The sequence below is a fragment of the Zootermopsis nevadensis genome, unplaced genomic scaffold (genome assembly GCF_977971745.1).
Source record: "Zootermopsis nevadensis isolate Lab colony 2312 unplaced genomic scaffold, Znev_1.0 Znev_ptg000023l, whole genome shotgun sequence".
Lineage (NCBI taxonomy): Eukaryota > Metazoa > Arthropoda > Insecta > Blattodea > Termopsidae > Zootermopsis > Zootermopsis nevadensis.
The window spans coordinates 3,617,387-3,630,119 of NW_028259155.1; the positions used below are offsets into that span (position 1 = coordinate 3,617,387).

General features: G+C 34.2%; 2 protein-coding genes across 6 annotated transcripts in view; one reads left to right on the plus strand and one right to left on the minus strand.

The window, feature by feature from the left end:
* Tbc1d22 (TBC1 domain family member 22) overlaps positions 1–4,035 on the plus strand; it is a 7,421-nt gene extending 3,386 nt beyond the window's left edge. For all 5 annotated transcript variants that reach the window (XM_087354505.1, XM_087354504.1, XM_087354503.1 and 2 more), the window contains exons 7-11: positions 36–164; positions 378–564; positions 1,654–1,836; positions 2,069–2,292; positions 2,493–4,035. In XM_087354505.1, coding sequence (XP_087210631.1) covers positions 36–164; positions 378–564; positions 1,654–1,836; positions 2,069–2,292; positions 2,493–2,630 — 861 coding nt within the window. In that variant the 3' untranslated portion in view covers positions 2,631–4,035. The remainder of the gene's footprint in view (positions 1–35; positions 165–377; positions 565–1,653; positions 1,837–2,068; positions 2,293–2,492) is intronic.
* On the minus strand, positions 2,372–12,724 carry LOC110833027 (R3H domain-containing protein 4). Its single transcript, XM_022070604.2, has 6 exons — positions 12,133–12,724; positions 11,566–11,738; positions 11,266–11,384; positions 10,389–10,577; positions 9,264–9,405; positions 2,372–8,801 (listed from the first exon to the last, which is right to left on the minus strand). The coding sequence occupies exons 1-6, from the start codon at positions 12,195–12,197 to the stop codon at positions 8,671–8,673; spliced, it is 819 nt and encodes a 272-aa protein (XP_021926296.1). The 5' UTR covers positions 12,198–12,724; the 3' UTR covers positions 2,372–8,670.
* Between the last annotated feature and the right edge of the window lie 9 nt (positions 12,725–12,733).

Consider the following 12,733-nt stretch of genomic DNA (forward strand, 5'->3'; position numbering starts at 1 on the left):
ACAGAAGCTGTAATAACTTTATCGTTCTTATACAGGGCCATCTCCCAGCCAACTTTGAACGAAGGCAGCAGGTTTTGGAAAGGAAGAGGGTGGATTACTGGAACCTTGTGAAGCAGTATTATGATACAGAGCGGGATGAGACCTACCAAGACACATATAGGCAGGTTTGTGATGACCTGAAAGCCAGTTCACTTGTTCGTTCACTGTAAATCTACAAGGCATATAAGAAGACTTTCATTAAATATATTTTTCATTGTAAAATACTGTAATTTCTGTATATGCTGTGGTATGTGAAAATCAGAACTATGAAGTCATACAGACTTTATTTTGTTCTGGTGATGAAGATTGTGTGGCCTGTTGTACGATTTTTTTTTCAGATTCACATAGACATTCCACGAATGAATCCTCTAATAGCGCTCTTCCAACAGAAGACTGTGCAAGAAATGTTTGAGAGAATCTTATTTATCTGGGCAATTCGACATCCTGCATCTGGATATGTCCAAGGCATTAATGATCTGGTTACTCCGTTCTATGTAGTTTTTCTTCAAGAAGTTATACCAGCAGGTGTGTGTGCTGGTGTTGAATTCTGTCAGACAATAAATTGAAAATTTGACTTATGTACCTATATACAAACTTTGCTTTTCCACTTTTCTGTGCAATCTGCACGAAGATCAGGTATTATTATTACCCTTTTAATTCCATGTATCGTATGTCGTACAGCTGGGGAAAATGCCATGTCTGGGACGACAGTGTCTGAAAATATATGCCTCTAGCAGACTATAAAAATGTGTCTTGAAACGTGCCAACATTAAATCACAGAAATGTCTCACAGTGAACGATAACGTAATGAAAGGCAATGTTACAGCACAGAACTAATTTTTTATTAAATTGTATGATGACGACCCAATTATGTTTTCTTATTATAATGACAAAATCAGAACTGCGATGAAGAGATGGAAAAATATTCCCACCCATATGTTGCACAGTTTTAGGGCAGATCACTTGCTACAGTCATACTTGTTAGAAGGGAAACATATGAATGAGTGAAGTTATTTCACCAGCTTATAAATACAACAGTTTGTAATCCTCTGAAAAAATATAGAGAAAACAGGAAGCAAAACTGAAATGTCTTAACAGGAAGAGTTTTAGAAAACCCAACAAACCAGCCGGACCACAAATGAAGTTGCTGCATACTCAAAGCATAGTAAAAGGAGAAATAATGTACATTTTTGCAAAAAAAATATGAGGATTTGTGATTTGAGGACCTTAGTAAAATGTTAAACTATTAGATAGAGTTGAACCAAGTCCAAAAATTAGAGTGTCTTTGCCCATGGAATGACTGCAAATGAGGTAAGCTGAAAACATTTGCATATATTTTATGCCTTGTATACTGGCTGTCAAATTTAATTCAAACTATTTTTGTTGGAGGTATGGAATAATTTATTAAACTGTACATTGAGTTGCACTTCAAGATTTAAATCAGCTGTACTTCTGTCACAAGAGCCTGGCATTGAAGAAGGAACCAACATTTCTTTCAGGTTACAGTAACCTTATGATTGGGTAGTATTCACCTGTGTTCAGAACTGTGTAAATATTCTATGTTTAAAATTGTTATAAAATGGTTTTATTGAAACATCATTCTTTGTTTCTCAGATGGAGATTTGGATAACTGGAAAGTGTCCTCATTACCAAAAGAACAGCGTGATATTATTGAAGCCGATTCATTCTGGTGCCTCTCCAAGTTCTTGGATGGAATCCAAGATAATTATATCTTTGCTCAGCTCGGCATTCAACATAAAGTGAATCAGTTAAAGGAACTTATACAGAGGATAGATGGTAAAGAATTGCATTAAATAGTATTCTGTATCCTCGTGTCAAAAGGTCCATAAAAATTAAAGTTTAAGTGAGATTTGACCACAGAAGTTATAATTAAGAGTTCTAATGACATTCATGTAAATATTGCAATAGCTTTACCTCATTGCCCCCATATGCCTACTTGGATGATGCATATGATTAGGCATAGAATTTTACAAATAAACAATTTCATTCTGAATTAACAATATTTCAGGCCCTCTGCATCGACATCTCCAACATCATGGAGTTGATTACCTCCAGTTTTCATTTCGATGGATGAACAATTTGTTAACTCGTGAACTGCCTCTACATTGCACCATCCGTCTGTGGGATACTTACCTGGCAGAATCAGATGGGTTTGCTTCATTTCAGCTCTATGTATGTGCGGCCTTTCTTCTGCACTGGCGAAGGGAACTGCTAATGGAAAAAGACTTTCAGGTAATTATCCCTGTAAGGAAAAAATGTTTTTTGATTTACATGTTTTCACAATTACTGCATAAATCAGAATAAACTGTACTACAAAAATCCCAGTTTTATTTTAAGATTGCTTCATGTGAGAAGTATGTTGCTTTATACTTAGAATTCATATTAAACACTGTATTTAGTATCATCATATGTTTTTATAACTGTCTTCTTAGGGTCTCATGTTGATGCTACAGAATCTGCCAACTCAAAATTGGAGCGACTCTGAAATTGGTATGCTGGTCGCCGAAGCATATCGTTTGAAATTCACATTTGCCGACGCTCCAAATCACTTACAGAGTGGAGAGAGATGACCGGGTCTACCTTTTGAAGAATGATCAAAGACTTCTCTCTTAATTGCATGAACAGAAAAGTTGTGTTCCATGAGAACGTGTGAAGATATTACTGGATTTCACATGACACAACTTTTGCATATGTATTGTAGATTGTTCTAGCCACAAACTGTGTGCTGAGTAGAATGTGCATAACATTATAATACAGTACAGATAAATTGTTAACCTTCTAAAGGTGCTGCATTATGTATTGTCGTGGATTGATACCATTAAATTTTGCTCGTTATATACGTAAAAGCTTACAGAACTGACGAGTGAACTCATATGTATCTGACTTATGTTTATGAAGTTAATTCTGAACTCAGAAACAAAATGTGCATTTCCTTCATACAAAACACGCAGTAATTTGAATAAATAAATGGAATAATTGATCCAGGCATTAAGGATCATTGCACATAATACAGTGATACTGATTTTAAAATAGGTATATTCAAAATGAAGATGTGCTTCATTGTTTGATTATTCGTAATGTTTTTCACAACACAGTAGCTGGAGTGGGTCAATACAGTTAATATTCATTGCATAAGCATTAATTTTCATGCATAATGCAGTGCACCATAGTGGAACATAAAATAATGTATGAAGACAATCCCTCTTAACTGGCCCAAACTGAAGTGATGTTTACACGGTTAATTTTTTTTACTAAGCTTGATTTTAGAAAACAGACCATTTAGTTTACGAATAAAGAAATAAAGCTTTTATTACAGTGAATAACAGATTATTTTGCACAAAATAATGGATTTAATCTTCCATCTGCTGCATTCCCCCTACAGTTGCTCCAGGTGAATAATAAAATACATTAGTATCACCAAATAATCCATGACATTTTCTATCCTGAACTTACCATTTGTAATCATTTCTTATTTGGTACTAAATATTGTGAAGTTGATATAGAGTTAAACAGAGGAACAAAAATAGATCTTATAATTTTGTGATATACTTAAAGTAAAATGCTAATTTTAAGTCAATTTCAATGATAAATTTAGGAGTTAGAGATGTAAAGTCTATATATTCTTATACCATAAAAAAATGAACATGTGAAAAGGAATTGTGCATCTTTCCAACATTTGTATGGTAACCATCTGAGATTATCTTTTCCAGTTTTATGGAAACTGTTACAGCTACATGACTGAAAAATTTCAGAATGATAAAGCAAAATTACCTTTTATGAACATAAAATATTTACCGTACTATCAGCATTTTGGTGGTATCCACTTTTGTATATTGGATGTTGCAAGTTGGTACAATGAAGTCATCTTAATTTTCATAAAAATTTATGTTTCTCATAAAGGTTTCCATGTTTAAGAATGTAATTCCTCTTGTTAACATGGTGATTATGAAAAACAATAAAGGCACTTTTTTTGGATTTTTTACCTTTCTAGAATCTTCTCCTTTTTTCAATAAGTCTACCACATTTGGTGCAAATTTGTGCATGAATTCTTAAAATATAAGCAAACATACATACCTGAAATTTCAATTTTTTATAGATATGTAATAATCTTTCCAATGTTTGTATGTTTCATTTCATCCAACAAAATAAAAATAGTTGGTTTCTAATTCCTTTTGGCCATTTGGGAACATAACCCCAAATTATAATAATGCACTAATGGGAAATAATGACAATTATAAAATTACAAGACATCACCTTACTCCAACTTGTAATGATTGACAACTGTTCATGAAACACATACCAATTATCCAGATGAGCTACACAAAGTTTTAACCACCCATAATACTGAAGTCTTTCCTCTGACAGGTTCCCTAAATTTGTGCATTATAAGGATAAAACTTCAGAATCACCATAGCATTTTTTACACTCAACTCTGATGAGCAAGTTATCTCAGTCATTTGGGTGGATACTAACAGACATTCATGGAAATTTCCCAAATTTGTCACCCAAAAACTGAAGGTTCCACAGAATGCCTTTAACCATTTAAGAGTAATTGGGTATGTTTAATTTTATCCCACCATTTGTTTGCAGAAAGAGTGGAAAAACAAAAAGTACCCAAAACTGCAGATTCATGTAGCAAATTTGTTTGATAATACTTTCACTATCATAATTAAATCTTCTGTACTTATGCAATTAAATACATATGTAAATGTAAAGCCAGTTAAGAGGTGTCCACCACTATAATTTTTCTATAATTTATGGACAATGATTTGTGGTCTGCTCTTAATGTTTGTGAGAAGTATCAGTTCATAAAGAACTGAATTATCATACCATTGTAAAATAAGTCGGAAGTAAATTGTATACTGTAAAATATATAGAAAGAAAGTATTTTTAAAAACAGCTTCAAACTCACCATCAATTCACAATCTTTGTTTTCTGAACACAAAGTTTATCATTTCAATTACTATCAATTTACTGTGTAAAACAGAATTACTGAACACATTTAAAATTACCTCACACTAAAATCCTCATTTAATGTTGTTATGAAACCCTATTCCCACTGACTTTCCTTTTATAAAAAATAACACAATTACTACTAATACATGTTAATGCATTTGTATATAAACTCTGAAATTACACAGTCCAACACAAAGTAAATATTATATAAAATCATCAGAAACATTTTTAGAATAAAGTATGGAGACAATCACATTGCAATAGAAGCGACTATTATACAGTCACTAAAAATATAACAAATATGCTACTTTACACATTAATTAATTGGACTCATCTAACACATATTTTTAAAGACTACTAGAATTTTATATAGCAGGGATTCAATTCCCAACAGGAATATTGGAATCTCTCTTTACCCTTTCATTCAGAATACAGCTGGGTGTCCATCGAACTGGAAGATGTGCATGTGATCATTCAGCTCCCTCAAGTGCCAAGTTTAAAAGTTTGCTGCTTTATCGCTATGTTCCCTGCATGCCTTTGTAACATCCTGCTTACACACTGGGAGTAAGTGTTCCCAGCAACATACCAGGATTTCATTTAATTGTCACTCAATACATTTTGAAATGATTTATTACAAAATGAAAGACAGCTGGAACCACAGTAAGGTCATCAACATGCTTCTGCAGAAAATGTTTAACTATGAAAACTTGTAAAACAAAAATATTTTTGTGAAGCCAAAAATCCAATGTTATAAAAAAATATTTTCTGTTCTAAATAAAGTAAACTTCCAAGTTTAAAGTGACGGCAAAACCTCCGAAACTCAAAAAACAATTATAAAAGGATAATGGACCAAAGCAATCAGGTAACTCAAAAGTTCCAATTCTACAGAGCAATAATGTTTCTCAGTAAAGGTCTATGTTGTTGCAATTTGATAAATCATAATTTTCAGACCAAGTCAAGATTAAAGTTAACAAATCTAAAAATGTAACTGAAGTGAAAACATGTACATAAATAAGAAATTACTTTCAAGTCACAATGCACATACTTCCATACAACCCAAATATTCATGAGTAATCAGAGATTTTAAACAAATACAATTAGTATTCGTGTTGAGAATATCACACTTACGAAACACAGTGGTTACAAACTTTAAGCAGTATTTACACTGAAGCAACAAGCAACAGTTGATACATAATACATGCTGCTTATAGAAACAACACGCAGAGCAATTTGAATCTTTCACATCGGAACAGCAGAGTCACTTTTTAAATTATCAACAGTAGGTAATGTATGTCAAAAGCAACTTTTCTGCTACATAAATGAATGATACATATCACCTATCAGTACGGAGGGGGTAATTTGTAGTGTCTCACTGCATCATCTACGGAACCATCTAGTGCGCAGCACATCATAGTATTTAGTAATAAAGTTACCGAAGAACAGTGAATTATTTATTAAATTGGTACAAATTATAGCAAATGTGGTAAGCAGTGATCACTTCATTCACAAACATTTAAAAAAATATATAAATTTTATTGCTCTGGTGTGATATCACATACCACGCGTTGCTTATTGCTCCTGCCGAACATACCACGAGATGGGGAGGTGGTAGGATGAGAAGATATTCCAATAAACTTACCACCAGAAAGAAATCAAGACTGTTCAAGTAAAATACAATATCCTGTAAATGTATAGAAAGAAGTAGCACACATACACCATGAAAACAAAATATACAAATATTATCACAAAAAGTTCTAATAAAATAAAAGCGAACTTCACAAGCTTCTATGTACATTAAATCTTTATACACTGAAACTGAAAGTTCAGACAGAATACCTAGTTATAATTCATTTATTCTTTTTCAGTCCCACAGCATATTTAAAAAATCTTATAGGAATTTATTCCTCCACAAAATAGGACAGATGGCATTGCAAACCGTAATGACACATCAGCAAGTGATAACGTTCTTTTAAAAAAACCGGTGACCCCGTGACAATCGGACACAGCGTGTTATGCAATTTACACATAAATAGCCCACTTCCCAAAAGGGTAAGAAAAAGTACTATTAATGCTATGAAAACTCAGCAGACAGTGAAATGTCATTAAAAAAATTTTTTAGTGGACCTCAAAAATATACCTGCTAAAGACTGAAATTAAAATTTATGAAAAATTAAAAACTTCAAACCACATAACAATGATTGTATTTACGACGACAATAAAGAAGTTCATGTCTTAACTGGGGTTGTGGCAATTTAATTTTTTTGCTTAGAAGTAGTAATTAGGGACGTTTTCAATCCCAATCATTAAAAACAGAATTAAGAAAGATTTCTGGGCTAACCTGAAGATATTCCATGGCCATGTGCTCAGTCCCTGCAAATACCAACAAAGTAATTTGAAGAAGCCCACAAGTTCTTCCTCAGCATCTCTACTCATTTCTATTTTTGTCATTCATAATCAACCATCTTAATGGGACCAACAAAACCAGGGCAAAACTATAAAATCGAAAAAAGAATATGTAAACACTGAAACTTTCTAATGATTAAACAGAACAAGTAAATTCAACAAGACAGTTTCTTTCAAGTCAACATGATTAAGATGTATTGTCTGCTAGTATACACTTTTTTGACTCAACGCATCATACTTAACCAACCGTACGGTGAACAAATTTTACTTTTTTCATTAAAAATATGGGATCATCTTATACTACGAATGAAGAAACATGTATAAGAAAAAGCAATTATGGAGAAATACACACGCGGTAACTGTGAAATAAACAAAAACTCGTATACCCATACAGTCCTATACTTACATGAAAATATTCCGAAGCATTAAAAGGTGGTCGAGTGGTAGTTTTGTCTGCCACTGCACCCAAGTTTCATACATTCAAACCCAGCCAAGGTAAATGGATTTTTAAGGGTAATAAAAATCTGTAGCACAACTTCCTTCGGAGGGCAAGTAAAGCCGTCAGTCCCATGTCGTAGATTTACGGCATGTAAAAGATCCTTACGAACATAAGAAAGATGAAAACCTCAAATCCTACATAAAAAAAGATGATTGGTAAGCAAAATTCAGAAGTCACGTTTCTCAGACATCTCTCTCCTGTTTCACTACCAGATGACTCTGGCAGTCGAATCAGGATGAAATATATAAATTGTGCACAGGCAGCAGGCTGGCCACCTACTACTCTAAAGCACTAAAGATGCTAAAATATGAAAAGCTGACCTGATTAACTGTCGTCACAACAGGCTTTAGCCTCATCTATGAAGTGAAAAAGAAGCAATAATCATTCAATTTTGCTTACTGTTACTGCCATACTTAAGCATGATATTTATCCAGTGTTATATTTTTGGAACCACTCAAATGCAGCTGTTTACCTTTCTTTTGCGGTACATTTTGTCTGTCACGAGCCACCCTCCCATGCTCAACAGTGTAGTTGGCCTTGCATAAGGTATCGTTGTGAAAATATGGAAAGAACATATGTTTATGCCAGGTAAATATACCTGTGATGGGGGGTGTCATCTTAAATCCAGTCATCTTACAGTTGGGTATATCTGCCATACCATATTAGTTTTAAAACCCAAAATTTAAAACATAATCAATAACAAGAGCATAACAACCAACTATGTAATGCTTCAATCGAGGAATTCACTTCAGTCAATGGCTGGCTGCAGCTGTCTTTCGCCTGTTTTCCAGGTACTGTCCCAAAAGCACTGCCGGAATCCGGTATACTTCAAAAGGATTGGAGACTTTCACCAGGCGAACATTTTCATTTGCAGAATCAAAACCTATTAGAAATAAAAAGTGTGATGTAAACACAATCATAAATGTTTACATCATGAATGTGTCACACACATGCAACATGAAAATGACATTCTGCTATACACGTCTCATGAATCTGAATAAGATGAAAGGCGTGGAGGAGGAAAGGTAAGAATATATAATATTCAACCATATCCCTGATTGCGCTGCTCTTTGTAGGTTACAGTTGGATGCATTCCTCTCTTTAGACACAAAGCAAAAAGCAAATTTTCCCCACATCTGCATTGCACAATTCACGCAACCAAAACAAATTTTCCTCCACTCCCATCCAAATCCGTGACAAATATAAAATACACAAATCACTACTCCTACACTTAAAACACTTGATGTATCCTGACAGAAGAATGTATTTCTGCATTACCAATATTCATCGGTCCAAAAACAGCTTTCTCAGTTTGTTACGACAAAGAAAACATCTAAGGACTTACTGTGTGAAATAAGACAGTGGTACTGGGATACAGCGTGTAACAGCAGTCTCTCATAACTAGACAACGATGATGAAGTGTAAATACCGCACGGCATTTTTGAAAAGAAGTCCACCACTTGATTTTCTAAAAACTCCAGCATACCCTAAAAATGAAAGGCATTTTTAATATCAATGCATGTAATTATATAAAACATTACTCTCCAAGATTATATCACATAATAATGTATGTGGAACCTTTAACAAACTTCATGGAGCAGAGTACTTCCACGGAAGCCAATTCCTCCTTTTATGAAACAGAAAGTTTCTTTGTTGTGTTCACAAGAGCTGACCACTGGATCTTATCCTGTTCACACCTGCACATCATCCTATTTAAATTATATTCACTCATTCTCTGGCTTTATTTGTCAGATTTCAAATGTTTTTCTGAACCACATCACATACAATAAAACATTCCATTGGATGCTGATGTCTCAAGGTAATGAATAATACTGATTAACAAGAATTAACAAAAACAGGAGGCATACATGTCCTTTAACAACAACCTCTCCCTTGTGTCATAAAATGTAGTAAAATTGTTACATATTTTCAGTTTCACTTCCATTCGATTAATCACGAATGAAAGTTAAATACCGCTAATTACTCACGAGACACCTTTGACTTTGGCAGTATGAACCCATGCTGAAGTAAACCTGTGGCTAAAAACCAATGTATTCAAGTTGAGAAAACACCGTCTGGTTGAGTTATATGTGCAAGTTACTTCAACTTAATTTTCTAATATTTTTTGTTCTTTATTTGTTCGTAGCATAAACCAAACACTTTATAAATGATCAACAGACACAATAATGGTAAAACGATTCACAATGAAGACGATAAGTCATGTGAATCACCAGTGCAAACAATCAGTGGATTGGAGTCTGATTCTGCCCACATTACCAAGGTCAAAGCTTTTATCCTCGTAACAGACGCTGATTTTGCATGTTTTTGAGAGTCAGTAGCTTGTAGTTTAATGACTGATGGGTTAAACTGAAACATATTTAATTTTCTTCAGTTATTAGCATCTTCATAATTTTTAACTGAAACTAAAATACTGCAGAACAGGTTGGACAACACCATGAACATATCTTACCAGCGGTACACGATTCTTTTTCAGGACATTGCGCAAACCAGTTTTAATGTTCCTGAAAGCTTGATCTCCAGTCACAGGTAAATTGGAAGGAAGATACACCAATCTTTTCCTAGACCGTGAAACAAAACCTTTATTTGAAGTTATCACCAATTGCACTTCTTCACTACTTTGAATGAAGTTGTCCCAGGCCTGAAAATGAAAAACTGGCAATCTTCATCTGCCAAATTTCTGAAATTCAATGTTAAGAGTTCAGTTTACACACATATATAATACTCATATACACAGTATACCAGGAGGTCCCTGCCAAGCTTATATGAATTGTTCCTTCAGTTGATATAAGCCAAAATAATCAAACATACCAGATATTATTTTGACAAACTGACACAAGGAACATTCTGTACAAATCTGACAGGAACATTCTGCTACACCAAATATTCAACAGTTTTAAATTAAAGCTTAGGACACCAGCGTTTCTCTGAGACACTTATTCATAATTCATCATAAAAGATGACCAGTTGATGACGTACCCACTGATCTCAGCTGTATTGATCTATATTACCAGCCATCTCAGTGCAGCTGCAACTACTATGTACTTAATGCCTGCAGGTCTCGCAGAATTCGATAATTTTTTAGGAAAAAGATTCTGACAAATGTTGAATGTATTAAAATTCACAAAAGAGCAGTGTGTTTTATTGATATATATTCCAAGACATTGTACAGAGTTTAAAATGTACAGAAGTATATATTATTAGGTGTTTTAACACTCTACATTTTATGTTATACAGACTCCACCATGTATTAGGGTAGAGATTTCATTCTCTACCCCTGTAACCTATTCCAAAATATATATCATGCAATTATTAAATAAAAAACCAACCTCTAAGGAATCCCTATCCTCCAATAATCTTTGAAAAGCATCATTAGAATTCTGGACTAGATCATAGATTGACACCTCCCCGAGTTCTTCTTCCTCCAATAACGTCATGAGCTGATTCACTGAAAGCACATATACATCCAAACAACAGAATTCACACCCAGCCCACAGTAAAATATTTATTTGTGAAACATTTTCATTACCAAAATCTAAACATTTATTGTTATTTTAATTACTATATGATTAAAAACGTTAAAGTAGTAAAATACTGTGTTATTTTATTTTAAATAACTGCTTCCTAACCATTATCATATCGGCGAGATCTCCTCTTGCCTAAACACTTCCTCTGACTGCAAAATGACACTGGTACAGAGGGTACTCTATTACGAAGGCGTCTATAGGCATGGCTAACTGGGGCTGATTGAGCATCGTCGTGAGATGATCCTGCATGATCATCATCACTCGAGTCAGGAATGCTGCAAAAAAAATCATGCGTGCATATTCCATATGCACAATATGGTATACGTTTTATGTCTACTAGGTGCATTTAGAATGCAAAGAAGTGTATTTTTCGGTGCGCATCACAGCTTTTCAATCTTTTTTATTCTATGAGCTCAATACAAATGTATCGAAAGGGGTGGCTTTGTCTGAAATTTGAAACAACTGATATCCTATGAGAACAGTACACATACTTTTATGAACCGTTGGCTGCAGACTAGAGCCACATAAAGTAATATTTCACATTTCTAGTAAGTGCACCAAATTAAAATCAGAATCAGTGATACAGAAAGGTCTAGCATAACCTGAATACAGAACACAGTAGACGCACCGCCAATTCTAAACCACTGTTACATAAATATGACTGCTTACCCAAGCGATTCCTCTGATGAGGCAAAAATGCCCAGTTTTGCGTCACTCTTTCTAATAACGCCCATTTTCAATAAAAAACATATAAGTAGTTTCCGTTTAGCCTTTATATACCAACAGCTTGATCTTTCTTTCGGTTAGTCTTCCTTGGCATAGATAAAACCAATCGGTCCAAAGTGATCCATGGATCCACTTACATAATCCGTGGCCACATAGTATACCGTTGTGAGGGTGGACCAAATGTAGAAAACATCTTTGTAATGACCAATACAAACAGCTGAGCTATGATTGATTCCGATGAAGGTGGGATTTTGACGCCTAGCGACATCGCTTACGATTTGTGTGTTCGTCGTTCTAATAATAAAAATAACACAAATACGATACCGCTGCGTTAATATGGCGCTAGTGCATTATATTCCTTCTCTTTAAATTAGTTACAACCTAGTGCTTGAACTGCGGTTTCGTCCTCATAGATAGTCTACCCTTCCCTAACATAGACTTAGCAAATTGCGAGAAAATGTAGTTTTCTATGGTCCTCACTGTTATTCAGCACATCCTCATTACACACGTCACTTTAAAATGAAAATTAATGTGAATTATATAC

Excerpts from the sequence above, each read along its gene's own strand:
- LOC110833027 (XM_022070604.2), bottom strand. The coding sequence starts at position 12,197 with ATGGGCGTTATTAGAAAGAGTGACGCAAAACTGGGCATTTTTGCCTCA. Across the intron at positions 9,406-10,388 it reads AAAAGAATCGTGTACCGCTG|GGTATGCTGGAGTTTTTAGA; the intron begins GTAAGATATGTT and ends TTTCATTTTTAG. Across the intron at positions 8,802-9,263 it reads CCACTGTCTTATTTCACACA|GTTTTGATTCTGCAAATGAA; the intron begins GTAAGTCCTTAG and ends TATTTCTAATAG.